At 43.5% G+C, this 19,837-nt stretch overlaps 2 protein-coding genes across 2 annotated transcripts; both read right to left on the reverse strand.

Moving 5' to 3' along the window:
* Window positions 1-9,542: 9,542 nt before the first annotated feature.
* LOC141006157 (uncharacterized) lies at window positions 9,543-11,921 on the reverse strand. The gene has a single exon (XM_073478293.1). It carries the CDS (start codon window positions 11,855-11,857, stop codon window positions 10,307-10,309), a length of 1,551 nt encoding a protein of 516 aa, XP_073334394.1. The 5' UTR covers window positions 11,858-11,921; the 3' UTR covers window positions 9,543-10,306.
* A 1,147-nt stretch (window positions 11,922-13,068) lies between these two features.
* On the reverse strand, window positions 13,069-14,659 carry LOC141005657 (uncharacterized). Its single transcript, XM_073477579.1, has one exon. The coding sequence runs from the start codon at window positions 14,647-14,649 to the stop codon at window positions 13,069-13,071; it is 1,581 nt and encodes a 526-aa protein (XP_073333680.1). The 5' UTR covers window positions 14,650-14,659.
* Window positions 14,660-19,837: the final 5,178 nt, after the last annotated feature.

A 19,837-nucleotide genomic window follows, 5' to 3' on the forward strand; every position in this document is an offset into this window, starting at 1 on the left:
TGGAGGAGATGGAGGAGGAGAGGCTGGAGGAGGTAGAGAAGGAGAGGCTGGAGGAGATGGAGGAGGAGAGGCTGGAGGGGGTAGAGAAGGAGAGGCTGGAGGAGATAGAGGAGTTGAAGCTGGAGGAGATAGAGAAGGAGAGGCTGGAGGAGGTAGAGGAAGAGAGGCTGGAGGAGATAAAGGAAGAGAAGCAGGAGGGGATAGAGAAGGAGAGGCTGGAGGAGATAGAGGAGGAGATGCAGGAGGAGGTAGAGAAGGAGAGGCTGGAGGGGGTAGAGAAGGAGAGGCTGGAGGAGATAGAGGAGTTGAAGCTGGAGGAGATAGAGAAGGAGAGGCTGGAGGGGATGGAGGAGGAGAAGCTGGAGGAGATGAAGGAAGAGAGGCTGGAGGAGATAGAGGAAGAGAGGCAGGAGGAGGTAGAGAAGGAGAGGCTGGAGCAGATGAAGGAAGAGGCAGGAGGGGGTAGAGAAGGAGAGGCTGGAGGAGATGGAGGAGGAGAAGCAGGAGGAGGTAGAGAAGGAGAGGCTGGAGGAGATGGAGGAGGAGAAGCTGGAGGAGATAGAGAAGGAGAGGCTGGAAGGGGGTAGATTTTTTGATTTTTAAAACCAAACTTTAATTATCAGTCCATACTATGTCACACAACTCTATCAAATTCAATCACACAATTGCAACAGAGAAAAACAGGACATAATCAACTGAGCAACAGAAAAAGACTCAGAAACTCAGGACTAGTGAGTCCTCCTGGACTGAACACAAAACACCATTTACAGCCCAGGTCTTTACAAAACCCTCTATCTGGTCAGTCAGCCTGTAGAAGCTGAACTCCACCCTCAGCCGAGCTGCCAGCATCCCCGTTACCATAGCCACCACCTCCTGTGACCCCTGACCCCTCACCCTGTTCTTACGTGTTTTCCACGTGACTAGCTTTGATAACCCTGAGATGTAGTTGATGAGTGTGTGTGTTGCCTTCTTCTTTGCGGAATAGCGTGGCCCATAGATGTATAAACAGGAAGTGAAGTGCTCCCCTAACCCCTGAACCCAGCCCTGCAGCAGCCTGAACAGAGGCTCCAGTCTGGGACACTGGACAAAGAGATGTTGTAATGTCTCAGTGTCAGAGCAGAAGGAGCAGCTGACCCCCGTGCTAGGATCAAGGTGTGCCAGATACCTGTTTGTAGCTATGGCCCCATGTACAATCCTCCACTGGAGGTCGCCCGTCCGTTTTTCAACGGGGGATTTGTACAGGGACCGCCAACAACCTCCTGGAGAAGAGCCCCTGCCAAAAAACTCAGTCCACCTCGACACCTTCAACTCGGCCAGAGAGCGCAGGCCTGCCACCTTCAGGACGATGTTATACGCCTCCTTTCTCCCCAGAGACTCCAGGTCTCCCAGCTGTGGGGTCCTCAGAGAAAGCAGGAGGTCCTCCTCCTCACGCCACTGGCCAACCGCAGGAGAAACCATCAGGGCAGGAAACACATATTCATGCTGCTCATCCCACTGGTCCAGAACAGTCCGGTCCTTCACGAACCCCCTAAGAACCTCCGGCAGGGACCCACAGACCTCTGCCACCAGCCTGTGCAGCACTCTGCTGGACCTAATGCTGAGTCGCTCTGCCAGGTGGGGGATGGAGGTCCCCAGGAGGTGCCCCAGCTTCAGGCAGCCGGCCTCCCTCAGTCTGACCCTGAGGCTGTCGGAGGACAGGACCCCCGAGGTGATAAAACTGTTCCATAGAAGAGGTTCTTCAAAGAGCCACATCCCAGGTGTTACTGCATCCTTCCGCTGGAAAATGAAGACCTGCGCCGCCTCGAGCACCGACTGGTAAAAAGATGTCAAACCAGATAAGTCCACTGAGCTGAGCTCAAGCAGAAACAGATGTTTATCGTACCCGAGACGACCGGCCTTCCTCAGCAGCAAGCAGGCTGTGTCCATCCACGGCAGACCAAAACTGTACAGAAGCCTCTGGGCCGTCTGCAGCCTGAAAGCCGCGACCCGCGCCGCGATGTTGACCAGGCCCTGTCCACCCTCATGTACCGGCAGGTGCAGCACCGCTGATCTCAGCCAGTGGTGTCCCGACCAGAAGAACTCCACCGTCTTCCTCTGGATGGCTTCAACCAGGCCCCTCGGTGGCTGCAAGACCCTCAGCTTGTGCCAAAGGGTCGAGGCAACCAAGTTATTGACAATCAGGACTCTTCCCCTGTAGGAGAGCTGAGGGAGCAACCATTTCCACTTAGACAGTCTGACACACACTTTCTCCATCACACCCTCCCAGTTCCTCTTCTGAAACTCCTCACTCCCCAGAAACACCCCCAGCACCTTCATGCCCTGCCTTCCCCAGCTCAGGTTCCCCGGTAACACCGGTGCCCCTGTTTCCCCCCACGACCCCAACTGCAAAGCCTCACTTTTCCCCCAATTTACCCTTGCTGAAGCAGCTTTGCTGAAAAGATCCAAGGCATGTGTTAGAAAAGACACGTCTCCCTGATTCCGAACAAAAACATTAACATCATCAGCATAGGCCGAAACCACCAGTGGGGGGCGATGAAGCAACCCCGGCAAACTGATCCCAGGAGGGGGTAGAGGAGGAGAAGCTGAAAGAGAGGCTGGAAATTCACAGTGAGGTTAAATAATGATGGATATGTTAGTCATGAGATTCAGCACTGTGACAAATGTTAGTGTGATGATGATCTGAAAAGCAACGCTTCACCCACGTGGCTTTAAAATCAGAGCTTTATATCAAGTCTGGTGTTCTAAGAGGCCTCATCATGTATTACCAGTGTGTATGTGTTTACAGTAGTTGCTATACAGTTGTCAAATTTATATTGTGGTTTATTCCTAAGGAAACTGATCCACCTGGAGAGAGCAGCAGGGAGAGCAGCAAATTATGATTGCTAATGCCAAAAAAACGTCAACTTTCAGGAGTGCTGCCTTGGAGCACTTTTGTGTCCCCACCAATCTCAAAATCAAACCTACTCCCCTGGTTCAATCTATGTGTTTGTTCACTGTTTGGGTGTTGTTGTGATCTCAGGTCAGGTTATTGGTAGTTTGCTTTGCTACACAGCTCATTTGACGTTCGTTGAATTATTCTTCACACAGACTCAGGCTCCTTCTGCCTGAAACATATCACACCCACATGTGATATCAGTGAGCACATGATGTGAGCACCACCTTTGTTCTTTGTTCTCTCCTATCAATGAAACAAGTGGTGATCCACCAACTTGGACCTGAGTCCGATCCTTCGATCAGCCATCTTGTAGTCCCTATTGATCAGCCTTTTTGTCTGTAGTCTTCCTTTGTCCATGTCATGCTTTTGGTCTTCCAGACACACACACACACACACACACACACACACACACACACACACACACACACACCTGTATATAGTACATGTTAGTTAGTGTGTTTTCAACTTTGTGTTAAATAAAAGACTTTTGAACATTCATGCTGTCTATTGTCTAATATTGTACAAGAGTGAATGTCACCAACCTCTAATTAATTAATTATTATTAATTATTTATCAGTTACAAACTGTTTAGTACCTTTTTATGAGACTGTTTAATCTAATCCAATCTAACTGCATCCTGTTATTTATCATAATTAATAATCATTCCTGATAATCATTAATCATTATTGATAGCCAAATTTAACCCCAAATTCCCTATTAAAGTGCATGTAAAGCAGCAAAAAAATTGTGTTACGAGTTTGTCACACCACAGTAACATGTATCATTGACCACTGAGCCAAATTTGAAAGATTAAAAAAATCGTAAGTATATGAAATTAGGTCTCAAAATCATGGAAAAACAAGCACTTCTCTCTGCTGTGAAACGCTGGTGGCGTGTCGGTTAGAGGCGCTGGAAACACGCCCACGCGCGGGAGAGGAGCCGCCTCCGTCTACTGCACAAGGACGTAGCCTACTGAGCTGACATCACGAGTAGACCTTTTATAGATACGTGGTTCTCACAGAACAGAAAGGCGCCAAACATATATCATCTTCTAAAATACGATGCATTACTATTGATTTAACTATACAAAAGCATGTTGTTGTTAAAAATGAGCAGATTTGTGCAACAGTGACAGTAATCCAAAACACCATCTATATAATATTGAAACGCTAACATTTTACAGCAATGAGTACTCTTACTTTCCATACTTTGTTCATACAGTTACTTTTCTGATAGTTATTTTCATCAGTTGTGAGGGATAATACCAGCTGTGGAGTAGCTTTAGTTTTGAAATAACTGAATCATATATGCTGCATGCGCACAGAAAATGATAACTCACATATTGACTCCGTCTAAACTAGCTGCTCCTGTCCGTGAAAAAAAAAACGCGCTCAGGGCGCTCATTTTAGGTGTCCCTTGGTCCATGTTTTACAATACACACAAATGTAAAACGCCAGTCTACATATAATTCCTTGTCATAGCTATATTGGTGCACATAAAATATTACCTGTGGATTATCACGGATCATGGATATCATGATCATGGATTATTGTGCTGTCAGATGGACTCCACTCGGGGAATAAGGCCAAATCATGTCATGATTACATGCAATAACATTTGCTAACATTACATGGGCATGACAGGATGCACGATGTAAAATCACTTTCAGGATTTGCACCTTCAGCAAAATGCATTTAATTAAATGAATACAATATTTATAACATAAGCACACACTTACAATCTCTGACGGGCACGTAATTCTGGTGGCGGAGATGAGAGCACCTGCTGTCGGCAGGACGGAGGGGGTCGTGGCGGCCACATAATGCCGGTGGCCGTGATGGTGGCAGCCGCTGTCGGCGGGACGGAGAGGGTCGGTGGTGGCCACATAATGCCGGTGGCCGTAATGGTGGCACTTGGTGTCGGCGGGACGGGAGGATGCAAGCCGGGGACAGAGAGGATCAGTTCGGCCCCACTGACCAGCATCAACGGACTCTTCAGAAATCCAGACTTTACCTGGTGATAGTTGCTGTAACTATCGGGGGTAAAGTAGACATTGCAGAGACGGGTGTTGGTGGCGATTTTGAACTCTCCACAGTAGCTCCTCTTGACAAAATCGATCCACCGTTTCCTTACGTTGTCGTCGCTGGAAAACTTAAATAAGCTAACTGAGCCGTTAACCTGCACACTGTGGCATCCAGGAAAGATGCATGAGCGGCGTGGAGGAGACATGACTGGTTAGCTGACTGGTTCACTGGTTAGCTAGCTGCAAACTATCGTAAGCGATGCTAATGCACTGAACGTATTTATACCGCTTCTGCAGCAGGGCGGGGTTTATGCTAATAACGCGGCTATGATTTCTGACCCGCCCATTAAATCCTGAACACAGAAATTTTGAAACACAGTTTGGAAGCCTAGCTCCACAATTAAATTCTAAATGGTTGAATGCAGTGGCGGCTGGTGGAATTTTCTCCAGGGGGGGCTATAACTCCAAAATAGACATATACAGTACCAAAAAGCAAGCAAACCTGTACTAAGGTATTGAATTGAATTTATTTTCGAACGTGTGTGAAATGAAAAGAATCTATCTATCTATCTACCTACCTACCTACCTATCTATCTATCTCTATATATCTATATCTGTCTAATATATATCTATATATATCTAATATATATATATATAGATATATACACACATAAATACAACTCTCTAGTGTTCTACTTTTTGTACATAAATTTTGCCCTTCTATCCTTGAGAGAGGCAAATTTCTCAATGACTCTGTGGTTAAATACAATGGATGGTTTTGACAAGTTTCTTCTCCATAGAGAGCATGGCCAATGCATTGAGATGATCCTGTGACATTGTGTTCCTGAGGAAGGTCTTGATTCTCTTCAGTGTTGAGAAGCACCTCTCAGATTCAGCTGTGGTCATAGGAGTTGTGATGATGATCTTCAGCAGAGCCACAGTCTCTGAGAAGGTGTCCTGAAGATTGTTCCCCATGAAGAGATGGTAAAGAGCCACAGCACCACTGCAGCTCTTGAACTCATCATTGCTGTAGATGAGAGCCAGTTCAGTTTTCAGCTTGTTCTTGTTCAGCAGTGGGTAAGCCTCCATGGTGGTGTTCAGTGCTGCTTCAGGGAACTGGCTGTGGTACTGCTGGAATCTGTCTGCCTGCAGCAGTGTAGCACTGATCAGATGCTTTGTGAAGGCAAATCTGTGTTCTGCATGGCCCAAGATGGTGTCACAAACCTAAAAAAATGAATGCATCCATTTAATACAATATGGAGATGGCTATAAGTCAGCTTTTTAATATATGATTTAATATATAAAAACAATTTATTTTATGAATATATGTGTTCATTTAATAGCAACAATGCAAATTAACATTGCACCTCTATAAAAGTAGACTATTATATAGGACGTATTCTAAGGTGTGTTCCCCACTTCCTCACAATATAGCACTACTATGATTAAAAACACTGTAAAAGACCTACACCACACATTTAGCTTCAATCTCACCTCTGTAGCTACCCTCTGAAGATCACCTGGGCCCAGTATGCGACGTTTCTTGGCCAGCTGAGATACACTGCCACTGTGTTCTCCACAGAGAGTAGGGAGGGAATCTCTGAACAGAACCAGAAGAGAAAAGTTCATCTTTAGTTGCCAGGTAAAATAACAAGAAATGTAAAAGCATAATAGAGATTAACACTATATCAGTTATATTAAACAGCACAAGATACACATTAATTTACCTGATCTTTTGTATGTTGTCTGTGAACTGCTGCATGATTCCCTGAACAAAGACTGAGTCGATGGTCCGCTTCTGGAGCTGGCTGTAGAGAATGTCCACATGAGGCATGATGAGATGGAACAGTTTCAGGAAGAAGCTGAAATGATCATCCTCCAGCAGCCTCACAAACCCTCCAGCTTCTCTCACAGTGGTAGGATCAAACTCTCCTGAGTCCCTGATGGTTTCAAAACACTGGAGCAGGTCTTCTTTGTGCTCAAAAACAGTGTTCACAGCTCGGCTATGAAAGTTCCACCTCACTGTGCTTGCTCTTGGTAGTCTGTGGGCCACCACTCTATCGAGCACGCTGGTTCTCTTAGGAGATCTTGAAAAAAAGCCAGAGAATCCAGCCAGGTCTGAGAAGAAATTACTCACTTTTGGGATATGGGAAGTCACCTGCTGCATGATAAGGTTAAGTTGGTGAGCATAGCAGTGGACGTAGTGTGCATTCACATAGACGTCTTGGACCTTCTTCTGCACACCACCTGTGGCTCCTCTCATGACACTTGCACCATCGTATGCTTGGGAAATGAGCTTGCTCTTCTGGTCATCAGGGAGAATGGAGCTCAACCTATCCAGAAGTGCTGTGGCGATGGAATCAGCTGTGGCCCTTTGGAGAGGTATGAACTCAAAAAACCTCTCTTGGATCATGGGCCTTGTCAATGTAGCGGGTCACAAGCACCAGCTGACACTGAGTGGATGGAGACAAAGTCTGCACTCCTGATTTCTCCAACGATGCACTCTCTCAAAACTGACAGCATGCAGTCAAGGAGTTCATTCTGTACAGTCTTAGATGTCCCCTTAAACACAGTGGCAGTCTGCAGGTGCTCATGTAGAACTGTATCCAGTGATGCTACAAAATCCACCAATCCTCTAAAAACACCAGGATTTTCTGAGCCTTCACTTTCATCATGGCCACGCAGGGCAAGTTCAAATGCACCACAGAACTTGACACAGTCTATTATTTTAGATAGGATGTGCCTGTTTTTGTCAACCTCCTCATTATGCTTATGGATCCCTATCCTGTAGCCTTCATCAAGCTGAGATGAAATGTTTATTTTGCCAAACATGGCTAGTCGCAGTGCATTTTCCATGTGGATCCCAGTTTGTTCATGCTTCTTTGCCTTTTCTGAAAAGTGCTTTAAATCAGTCATACCTGTCTTAATCCATGCTGGGTCAGATCCTGACGTTTGAAAAAGGAGGCAGGGAAAGCAGAATAAAGCATTAGCCTCGCCACATGCAGCTAGCCAAGCCTTGTTGCTAAACCAGATCCTGGAAAAAGACCGGGTGTATTGTCTCCCTCTATCCTTGGACTGCTGATTAATTTTGATGTTCGGCTGATCAGGTCCGTGCTCTTTCACGTTGTGCTTCTCCTGATATGTTCTCCTCTCAAAAGGTGTTGTCTGAAGTGACTTCACTGAATTATCTAGTTTCTCTTTCTCCATTTTGCTCTCTGTCCGATCGTCTCCAACTCCCGCGGCTCGACCTGTCAATCAGCCGCACTTTATGACGGACGGCTGTGACGTCGGCCCCATGGCGGGAGGGCAGTGGTATGTAAATCCAGCTGCATTCAGCTCTGGGCGCAGGTGAGGTGCGCCCCAACATGGTCCTATCTCTTGCATTGAAGAGGAGCTACTGCGCATGTACAACTTTTACCGAGAGTCTATGGGCAAAGATTTTTGCGCCCCGGGGCGGAAACACATCACCAATCAGACAGCGCAGATGAACGAAACAACTTTACTCATCATATTAACTATATATTTATCTTTCTCATCAAAAAAAAATATAAGCTTCATGTATTTTGAAATATTTTAATTTTATTATTTAATTTTTATTAAAAAAAATTATGTCTTATTCAAGGTAATGTGGGGAGTGGTGAGTGGTGGGGCGGCGCCCTAGCGCCCTCAATTGGCCAGCCGCCACTGGTTGAATGGCTTTTTACATGTTTTAAGAAAATACATTTATGACCTATTTAATGTGTTTAGAAGAAAATGGCTTTACACGGACTTTAATGTTGCATGAAACACTACACATGGTGCCCCGTGTGAGGTAGTGTGCTGTTGGCAATTATTCATAATTGTGCAGTGTGGTAAAAATTGATTTATCAATTAAATTTGTAACCGGTTTGATTAACCAAAATCTTTCAGGTTAAAAACTGCCAGGTTGAGCCATTTGATATTGCTGCTATCGACTCAAGTTGAAAGTGCTCTGTGGATGTTGTATAACCTGTAATGAGGTGACGGAAGGAGCTGTTAAATAAATGTAGAAATAAAAGTTTATTTAATGAGTTTAAAGGTTCAGTGTTGGCCCTGAAATGTAGTTTGAATTTTCTGTCAACATTTTAAAAAAAACAAATACATGTAAAAAATATTCATCAGTTAGTTTTTACATCAGCAATTTATACCGTGCAGTTTTTTTTTTGGTTTTTTTTTTTTGGTTTACTTACATTATTATAAAAAGCATGACTAATTTAATCATTTTTTATAATTTATTTATATGGCACCAAACAAAAGTTCAGTAGAGTCTGGTCAGTTCACACAGCAGAATCCCTTCAGTAATGCAGTGTTGGCTCCCTCTAGTGGTCACTACAGAAAGCATCTCTAATGAAACCTCAGTTATAACGCTGCTGGGTGAATCTGTGTCAGACTCAAAGTGTTTCAGTAACAAAGACAAACAGACGTTTACTGAAGAAAGTTCAGCAGAAGATTCAACAGAGTGAAAAAGCTGATGATGATCCAGTGAAGACACTGAACAAACTGATTTCATCAAGCATAGATTTTTTTAATGATTCACTGAACACTGCATCAGTCAGTCAGACTTCATGTGGAATAACACAATATATTACAATCACTCAAAATATGGATCAACATGTTTCCACGTGGACTGTGTCATCTGACAGATTTTACAAGCATGAAGACACATGAAGGAACCAGAGAACCAATCAAATCAAAGTACAGTAGATCACATGACTCAAAGTTGGATTCATGTCCAAAACTGCAGAATCTTTCCTCTGTACAAAGTGATTAACATGAGAAAACAACGTCATGTTTAAATGCTTTATATGTGTATTATATATGTAACGTATGCGTCAGTGAGACCTGTCACCATCAGAGTAACATCAGAATAAATCACAGCCTTAAAACACGTGAGAAAATCCTTAAAAACATTAAATCAGGATCTGACTGAGGTCAGTTTGTGATACAGGACAGGGAGGGTGCTGTCCTACCCAACATTAACCACCAGGGGGCGTCCTCAGTCCATTTACAAACAGCTGTTGGACACTAAGAACTGTTCTCAGCACTAAAACATGATGACTCAGCTGTCACTGATGGTCATCTGTACAGTGAAGTAACTATTGGTGATGAAACATCAAACTACAAGAACAAACAGTGCTTACAGACCACAGAGGGCGCTGTCTCCATGAATTACACATTTAACAAGTGATGACATGCTAATTTCCTCATGTAGCGATTACATCGACATTATAGAAACAGACTGACAAAAATGTATGTGATGTTTAAACTTGTTATCAGCAGTGTACAGCTGGTTTTCTACACAGCTGTCTGCTCTCAGTCATGTTGTTCACTCAATTCCACACTTTAACTGCTTTACCAACTGCTGCTGTGATTTTACCAAACTTGTATCGCAACACTGCAGCAAGTCTTCCATCTTTATCTGCCCGACTCTTCATCTCTTTCAGTTTCTGGATCTTCTTTGTGTCTCCTTTCTCCTTCATCTTCTCAATCAGGAAGTCCAAGTGGACCACAGTAGACAGCGAAATAACATTCAGGGCGATCTGCTCCAGTTTGACAACAAGCTGGAAGGACTCCTCCAACATCTGATCTTTTTCTTTCTGAAGACCTACAATTTCCCACTGTAGATCTTCCAAAAGGCTTGTTTTCTTGTCACAGTCTGATTTCTCCTTTTCATACTTCTCTTTCACATCTTGTTGGGTCTTTTTAACTTTTCTTGTCTTGTTCACATAGATTTTCTTTTCCTTCACGTGATCTGACGCAGGACACTTCCCGGTACATGAAGTGCAGCGGCCACCTTTCATGACCTCACAGTGCTCTGGATACCAGGCCAGTGTGCATCCAGGATAGTGACAGTTCTCCTCACAGACTTCACAGCAGACAGCTCCTCCATAATTTAACCAAAACGCCCACCACCTCCCAGCACTGATACCTTCTTTCTCTTTGTAGACCTCATGAACTTCTACAGTGAACTTCTCATTGTTCTTCATCTCCTCTTCATGTTTCTTCAGACCATCATGAGTCTGTTGGATTTCTCTCTGTTTCAGTTCAGTCAACTCGATCCTCTCTTGCAGGTTTTGGATGCAGGCTGTCAGTCTGATACGTGAATTCAACACTGCAACAGTTGTCATCAGCTTCTGAGGGGGATTTCTTTCCAGGAAGACAGTGAACCGGCCCATTTCGTCTGTTGTTAAGTCCCATGCATATTTTAAAGCCCTCTGAATCCTTTGTGTTTTCTGTGTGCTCTGGCAGTTATTGAACAGAAAATAAACAGGATGACCCTCCTTATCTTTGGCACAGTTAATGTTTGCAGCCTCGAGAGCGTTCAGAGCGTTTTCAGGTGTCAGACCATCAGAGTGTGTGATGAGGGCGACGATGTTCTGCTCCATGTTTTTTCCAAACAGAGACACCACTGAATCAAAGATGTACATCAGACGATCACTCACACGATTTTCACTGGCTTTCACCACCAGACCCACTGCATTCAACTCATGAACTCCATCATCTGAGCGGAACAAGTCTAATAATTGTTGACTGATCAAGATATCTTTTTCAATCCCACCGGTTGCTCCGTATCCAGGAGTATCGATGATGGTCAGAGAGTAGGGCAGAGTTTTACCTTCAAATTCAAAGATCTGGTAAACGATCACATCTGATGTCTGACTCTCTGTTTGATCTAACTCCTTGTTCTCTTCTGACTTCTGACTCTCTGATTGTCTTCTCTCCTCGTCCTTTAACTTCTGAAACCGGTCATCACCCTCCCACTTCACCCCCATGGTGTAGTTGACCAGAGCGTTGATCAGAGTAGATTTTCCTGATCCTGTTTCTCCCACAAGTAAGATGGTTCTGTTTGTCTTGTTCAGATCTTTTTCACCAAGAGTCATTCTTCTTAGAGATCCAATATCCTCTGTCTTTAGTCTCAACTGATCAACAGGAGGAGTTTCTGATTGGATGGGACTGGTGTTTCTGTAGAAATATAAAGACATGAGTTCAAAAACTACTGAGTATAGAATTAAACAAAGAAAATCCTTCTACATGGTGAGGTCTTTTATTAAATCTTTTAACCCCCCACTTTCACCTTACAGTGAAGCAGTTCATCGTCTTTACACCACAGTCTGGGTGAGTACTGGATTCTGATTGGTTGCATTTATTCCTAATAAATGGACACCGGCTGTCTGCAATCCATAACTACTCACTATGTAGTGGACTATACAGTAAGTGAGACATTTTGTAGTGCTGTCTGATGTTTCGTGAGATTTATTATACTCTGCATAGATGACTCAAAGTGTCCTACAATGCATCGTGAAAAGTGGTGTCCAACCGATGATCGCTGACTCAGCATTACAAACCATCATGTGAGTGGTTTGAAAAAGTGTTTTTTCATGTGACAGATGAGCTCACTATATAGACAATAGATGAATGAAGTCTACCACTGTGCATTAACATGTGATGATTTCACTCAAGCTGTTATTGACCTTTCTCTACTTGGTCGTTACAGGTTCTCGTCTAAAGACACTTTGTTCTTCTCTCATCCAAATGTCACAAAGTGTCAAACATCCACCAGCTGCACCTTGACCTCCTCCACACATACATCCTGCTGTTATTAACACTGTCACAACACACAGGAAGAGGTTTAACCCCTCCAGGCTGAACTCCTTTATAATGACTTTACTTCTATTTAGTTTCACAACAACTTCAACATTATAATATCATGGTGGATATATAAGACGCATCTATTCATACCAGCAAGAGCATAAACATGTGAGCAAGAGCCTGATTATATTGGAGAAAAACATGATTATAACAGCAATGTCCAGCACAAATAATGTGTTTTTCTCCAACAGGATGTGACTTTGTGTTAAATGAGTGATATAGAGGAGGGAGCTGTTGTATTCAACATGAAACACCAGGGGGCGTCCTAACTCCATTTAATGCAGAGCTGTTAGCTGTGGTGATCACATTTCAATGTTCTGATGTAGTTATCACATCAACACTTTATAGAAACACACTGAACAACATTTTGTGATGTTTCAACATTTGTATCAACAGTGTGAAGCTGTTTTCTACACTGTCTGCTCTCTGTCATGGTCTTCACTCACTTCTTTGTTGCTCCTTTAACTGCTGATGTTAGTTTATTAAAGCTGTACTGCAGCGCTGCTACAAATCCTGCATCCTCCTCCATTCGACTCTTCATCTCTTCCAGTTTCTGGATCTTCTCTTTGTCTCCTTTCTCCTTCATCTTCTCAATCAGGAAGTCCAAGTGGACATGAGTGGACAGTGAATCAACTTTCAGGGCGATCTTCTCCAGATTGACAACATGCTGGAAGGACTCCTCCAACAACTGATCTCTCTCTTTCTCAAGTTTTTCCATTTTCTTCTCAAGAATTTCCAAAAGGCTCAACTTGTTCTCATGTTCCTCCTTGTTCTCTTCATACTTCTCTTTCATATCTTGCAGGGTCATTTTAACTCCTGTTGTCTTGTTCACACAGATCTTGTTTCCTTTCACATGAGCTGACACACGGCACTTCTTGGGACATACAGTGCAGTGACCATCTTTCATGACCTTACACTTATCAAGACTCTTACAATTGCATGGATAGTGACAGTTCTTGTCACAGACTGTACAACGAACAGCGCTGTTATTACGCTTTCCATCGAGTGTTTCAGTATCTGTGCAGATCACAGGAACTACTACAGTGAAATTCTCATCAGTCTTCATCTCTTGTTCATGTTTCTTCAGAGCTTCCTGGGTCTGTTGGATTTCTGTCTGTTTTAGTTCAGTCAACTCAATCCTCTCTTTCAGCTTTTGGATGCAGGCCGTCAGTCTGATTCGCTCTTTCAGATCATCAACAGTTGTCTTCATCTGTTCTGGTCTAGTTTTTGTCAGAAAGTCTGCGAACTGACTGATTCCATCTGTTGTCACATCCCATGCACTTTTTAAAGCAGCTTTAGTTTTCTTTGTTTTCTCGTTGCTCTGGCGGTTATTGAACATGAAATGAAGAAGCTCATCGTCCTCGTCTTTGGCACATTTAATGTTTGCTTCTTCTAGAGCCTTCAGAGCATTTTCAGGTGTCAGACCATCTGAGTGTGTGATGAGGGCAACGATGTTCTCCTCCAAGTCTTTTCCAAACAGAGACACCACTGAATTAAAGACGTACATCAGTCGGTCACTCAGTCGATTCTCAGTTGCTTTCAGCACCAGACCCACTGCATTAATCTCATAAACTCCATCATCTGAGCGGAACCAGTCTAATAATCTTTCACTGATTGCAGCATCAAGTTCAGTCCCGCTGGTGTCTCCGTATCCAGGAGTATCGATGATGGTCAGAGAGTAGGGCAGAGTTTTACCTTCAAATCCAAAGATCTGGTACACGATCACATCTGATGTCTGACAGATAGATAGATTTCTCTTGTCCTCCTCTACAATCTGAAACCAGACATCGTCCTCCCACTTCACTCCCATGCTGTAGTTGACCAGAGCGTTGATCAGAGTAGATTTTCCTGATCCTGTTTCTCCCACAAGTAAGATGGTTCTGTTTGACTGGTCCAGATCTTTTTCACCAAGAGTCATTCTTCTTAGAGATCCAATCTCCTCTGTCTTTGGTCTCAGCTGGTAGACAGCAGGAGATCCTGGACGGACAAGACGACTCTTGGAGATGATGTCCTCGTGTTTCATTGAGCCTTTTATTTTCCTGTAGAAGAAGAAGATCATTGAAACATTTAATTTCATGTACAGACGTCAGCCTCCCCTCCTTCTACATCTCAACATGTTATTTTATATTAATTGTGAAAAAGCTGAATCAAATGAATCAGAATAAAACTAAATAAAACTTCTATTTACTGATTGGACCAGAACAAAATGTTACAGCTGTGTATTTAAATAGCTGCTGTTAGCACAGACGGATCAGTGGACCCACCCATCTACAATACATATTGACAGATCTGGATCTTCATACCCTGGGCTCCCATGGATCATTGCTGTCTTCTGTTTTACCATCTCTTTATATCTGTACGTTTGTAAAATCTAAATCTTCATACATTCTGGTGTTTTTAGCTAATTATCTTGTGTGTCCTCCTCCAGGTCACCACGGTGGAGAGGAGGTCGTGTGACTCGGGCACCACCTGGCGATGCCTCCACCTGCTCAGTCGTCCTCTCGGATCCACACTCTTTACATAGATTTTATATAATTTACTTGAATCTGAATTCTGTCAATGAAATCTGTGAATGTGATTGGGTTGTTCTGTTCTGTACATGTCACATCTATTGCACCCTGGGAGAGAGATCCTCCTCTGTGGCTCCTCCTGAGGTTTTTCTTGTTAAAAGGGTTTTTCCTCACCTGAATCGAGGGTCTAAGGACAAAGGATGTTGATCAATGTACAGACTGTAAAGTCCACTGAGGTGATGTGATTGTGACTTTGGGCTGTATAAATAAAACTGATTTGATTTGATGACAGACAGACTAAAGCGTTCAAAATGTGCATCTACCGAGGTCCAGCTGTGGTTCCAGTCAGTCTGAGTTGTTTTTACTGGATCTTTTAACTGGATAAAGGATTAGACACTGGACTTGGATCTTAGCCGGACTATAACTGTGGAGACTGCACCTTGCTTGTGTAGCAGTATGAAGTTGTGTGGTGGATTTTAGCTGGGTGGCTCTTCCCAGCCAATGGCAGTGAGAGAGCACCTTATAAAAGGCAGGCAGAAGGCACCTGGTTGTCCTCTTGCCTGACGGATCCTGGGTCACGTCACTTCCTGACGCCCTCCACTTCCGCATTCATTTGGTGGCAGAGGCTCGCTTGGGTGTTGCTGCAGGCTGCAGGCTGCTCGCTGTTTGCTGCGCATTGCTGCTGCTTGGCTTCGCTGTGCTTCGTCTCCTTGTTATTACGGCGCTGCCCACTGCTCCTACAGACTATTATCTGTAAGCTATTCCAGCGCTGTCTGCCTGGCTCCCGGCTGCTCACTACAGCGGCTCCTTTGTCCAGGTCGTGTTACGTTTTATTTTCGGACCTGCCGCATCTTTGTGTGTGTGTGTGTGTGTGTGTGTGTGTGTGTGTGTGTGTGTGTGTGTGTGTGTGTGTGTGTGTGTGTGTGTGTGTGTGTGCGTGTGTGTTAGTTATTTTATTTTCTGTATGATTAGTTGCTCTTTATTTTCTGTTTCTTTTGTAATCATTGCTTTCACTGCAACCTGTAATTGTGACTCTTATGTTGGCTTTACGGTTATTTTGGTTGCAGGTAAATTTCATTGGTGCTAATATAGATTATGTTAATTCTATTTGATTTGCTATCGTGTTATTAGAGATCTTGTATAGTTAATTTCTTGATTTCTTATGTGCGTTTGGTGATGAGTTGTATCTAATTTCTTTTGTTTCTCACTTGCTGTCCCCCCCCCCTTCAGGTGCTGAGTCTAGGGTGGCGGATTGGTGTCCTGGTGGCGGTGTCCCTCCTTGTGTTAGCACTTTTTTTGGGTTGATTTTGTTTCACTTTCATTTACTTCACGTGTGGTGTTCCTGGGATCCCCCTTTGTTTTGGACCCATCTGCCCAGTAAGTCTCAGCCCTGATGGGCTCCCCTTTTTGCCCCAGTGAGTGACTTTTTAACATTTGAGTTTTAAAAATGTTGAATAACAATTAATAAATATTTGTTTTGTAATCAGAAATGCTGTCTGTCTCAATTGTAAAACGGACCTGAGTGCCTTCTTTGGTTTAAAAATAGTCCTTTAAAAAAGGGGTCCCTGGGTGAAACCCCCAGGGTGGCGTTGTTTGGCGTGAAAATTCATTCTTAATCAAAGTGCTGCCCAAAGCACAACCCTCTCACTCGCCACAATCGGCTTACTCTTGTTTAGTAAGGTCTGTTTTTAGCCAGTTGCTAACAGGCCCTTTAGACACTTTGATCGAGGCTGTTTGTCATTTCTGCCAGCCGACTTACTTACAGTCACAGAAGCACATTAGATGGTTGAAACAGGATCTAAGAAGCACGGACAACTTAATTATGGGCTTTTTGTCTGTAGCCACTGCTCAATCCATCCTCTCCATATTAAACACTGTGCTTGGTGAAGCCATTCTTCCCAGATCAGCTACGACTGGAGGTCAACAACCTTTTCAACTGATGCCATGGCCCTGAATGATGACATCCAGTCCTTGGGGCCGGATGGGGGAGGCATCTCCTGAGAAACGTGCATTTTTCAGAGATTCTGCTTTTGGTTCAGATTATTTGGCTTGTTTATTTTACTTTTAATCTCAATTATGACTTTTTACTGTTTTTATTGTGTGAAGCTGGGATTGGCTCCAGATTGGCCGAACAGTTGAATTGATTTTTTTGTATTTGGAAACCTGAGCCTCTAATTCCTGCTTCCTTTTCTCTCTGAGCTTTTCCTCTTTTACTTTCTGACATTTTCATCTGATCTCACTGTTGCTGATGCACATCTCTAGATTGTTAGAGCAACAGGGGGCAAGCATGGCCATTTTTCAAACAAATTTCCCAGCAAGCCTTTCTTTGTAACTTTTGGGAAGAAAACAATAACAATAGCCTAAGCCTATACATCATTTTTGTTTATTTGTCATAAAACTGTTTTCGTACATTCCCATAGCTGCTAGCTTGACAATAATGCCAGAGATTGATTCAAATGGGACATTTTAACCCGGCTAGTTGATGATAACGATCAGTAGAAAGGGGGAAAGTTGGGCTGGTGGGAGCGAAAGCATCTAGGTGGTTTTAATGTTGTGGCTGATGGTTGTTTACCTCCAGTAGTTTCTTTTACTCAGTTTAAGAGTTACTTGTGTTACTCACTCTGTTGCCATGATGATGCCTGGTTGAGAGGGCTCCACACAGTGAAGGTGACCCTGGTTTTGGTGTCTGGAAGAAAGAAATAAAAAGAGATGACCTTAACTGCATTTTAACGTAGCATGAGCATTTTTCCACATCTAGTCATGAATACATTAACATGAAAAGGGGAGGTATCTGCAGCAAATGACCAATCACAGACATAGAGCAGAGCAGAGTATTTTATAAAGAAGAGCATATTCTGATATTAGAGGAAAAGAAGAAGTTAAACACATAATCCAGAGTGAAACACAGTTACAGCTGACAAGAAATCATCGACTGTGTCAATGTGTAAATTAAGAGGCTTATTATATCCCTGCACCATCATGAGGACATGAGCAGATCTGACTGTGATCACATCTGTGTAATCCCTTACATTAGCAGCAAATGAACAATAAATATAATTTAACTTAAATTGTTACTTTCATATTATAGCAGGTCCAAGGCTTTAATGCTGTCATCACTGTGTAGGATGATGTCAGCATTCTTTCAATAAAGCAAAATAAAGTCTTCGTCAAGTGGCTCTTTGCTCCATTTCAAGCTTTCTGAAATCATCTACAATCCTGCACATTTTTAAAGTATCTCATCGTTCCTGCTGGAAGTGTTCTTACCTGCTGTCGGCTTCACGGAGCTGTGATGCTGAGGAGGAGCAGGGAGCAGTATTTATGTGAGCTGGGAGGGAGGATGCTCTGTGGTCACATGATTTCACAGAAACAGCCTCAGTTAGAAGAAGCTGCCTCTGCAGAGAGACTGCAGAGACTTAATGTGAGTTAACTTTCACTTTCACTTTCTGTTTCACAAACTTTCCCTGAAGTCAAGAGACAACACGGTCCTCAAACGCACCTTTCAATAACACTTCACAGTGCTTTACATTAAAGGCACTGCAAGAACATGAAGAGGATTTAGGAAGGATTTTTTTAAAGGCAAACAAATGACAATAGAGGATAAAATACATCGAATATAATATTGAACAGTTGAATAAAAAGTGCAAGATATGAATTAAAAGGCCCACTTTTAAAGGAACAGTTCACCCAGAAAGCAAAATTCAGTCTTTATCTAAAACATCTTGAATGATCATGATCGGAGATCACTTAAAGGGGACATATTATGCAAAACTCAGTTTTTCCTTGCTTTAGTATGTATATTTGCGTATCCGGAGTGCCTCCCCACCCCTTAAGCATGATTTTTCGACAACTAAGTCAATATTTCGTAAATTACTGGAGTCAGGGATTGGGTCTCTAAACGAGCCGTTTGGATTTCGACCGGATTGTGACGTCACAATCCGGTCTTTTGCATACTCCAGTCCTGGCGCTGGCTATCTCCTCCCACACATCGCCAGCTACCTGGACGAGGATCCGCCATTTTTCTCGTTCTCGCTTAACTTGTACGCGACAGCCTGACCGCTACCATGTACAACCCGAAAGCCGAGCACTGCTGCTCTGTCGTCGGATGCACGGATCCTCCTGTTTCGCTACATGGCCTCCCTACCAAAGAGGATATCAGAGTGAAGTGGCTACATTTTATTTATCAGGGAAACGTCCCAGCTTCAGTGAGTAAAAGTGTTACGTCTGTGCCAGTCACTTCACGTCGGACTGCTTCAGCAACCAGGGTCAGGACTGGACGCTGGACTGGCAACAAGATTGTTCCTAAAAGATGGATCCATACCCACTGTCAATGATGGAACTGTAAGTATTTAAAAAACAGTGTAGTTTGTGTTACTTTGGCCGTTTAGCACATGAGCTAACGCTAATGCTAACGCTAACCGTCGATGTAAATATGAGGCTAACGTGAAGTTATCAACGTTGGGCTTACTGGCCGTAGGATTCACGATTTGTCATATCAGCACTCTTTTAAAACATGACAGTGAATTGAGAAAATGAATTAGGATATTGAGATTTTATCGCTTCTAACCGGCAGGTGAACCACTGCTCGGCCGTGAACAAGCAGAGGAGACGGGGTGAATGTCTCAGTTGTTCGCGGATGGTGAGCTACGTTAATTCATTAGCATGTTGTGCTAAAGGACAGTGACCTGCACGTTACCTGCAGTA

The sequence above is a fragment of the Pagrus major genome, chromosome 12, assembly GCF_040436345.1.
Source record: "Pagrus major chromosome 12, Pma_NU_1.0".
In the NCBI taxonomy this organism is placed as follows: Eukaryota; Metazoa; Chordata; class Actinopteri; order Spariformes; family Sparidae; genus Pagrus; species Pagrus major.

Coding starts and splice junctions, on each gene's coding strand:
- LOC141005657 (XM_073477579.1), bottom strand. CDS start 14,649: ATGAAACACGAGGACATCATCTCCAAGAGTCGTCTTGTCCGTCCAGGA.
- LOC141006157 (XM_073478293.1), bottom strand. CDS start 11,857: ATGACTCTTGGTGAAAAAGATCTGAACAAGACAAACAGAACCATCTTA.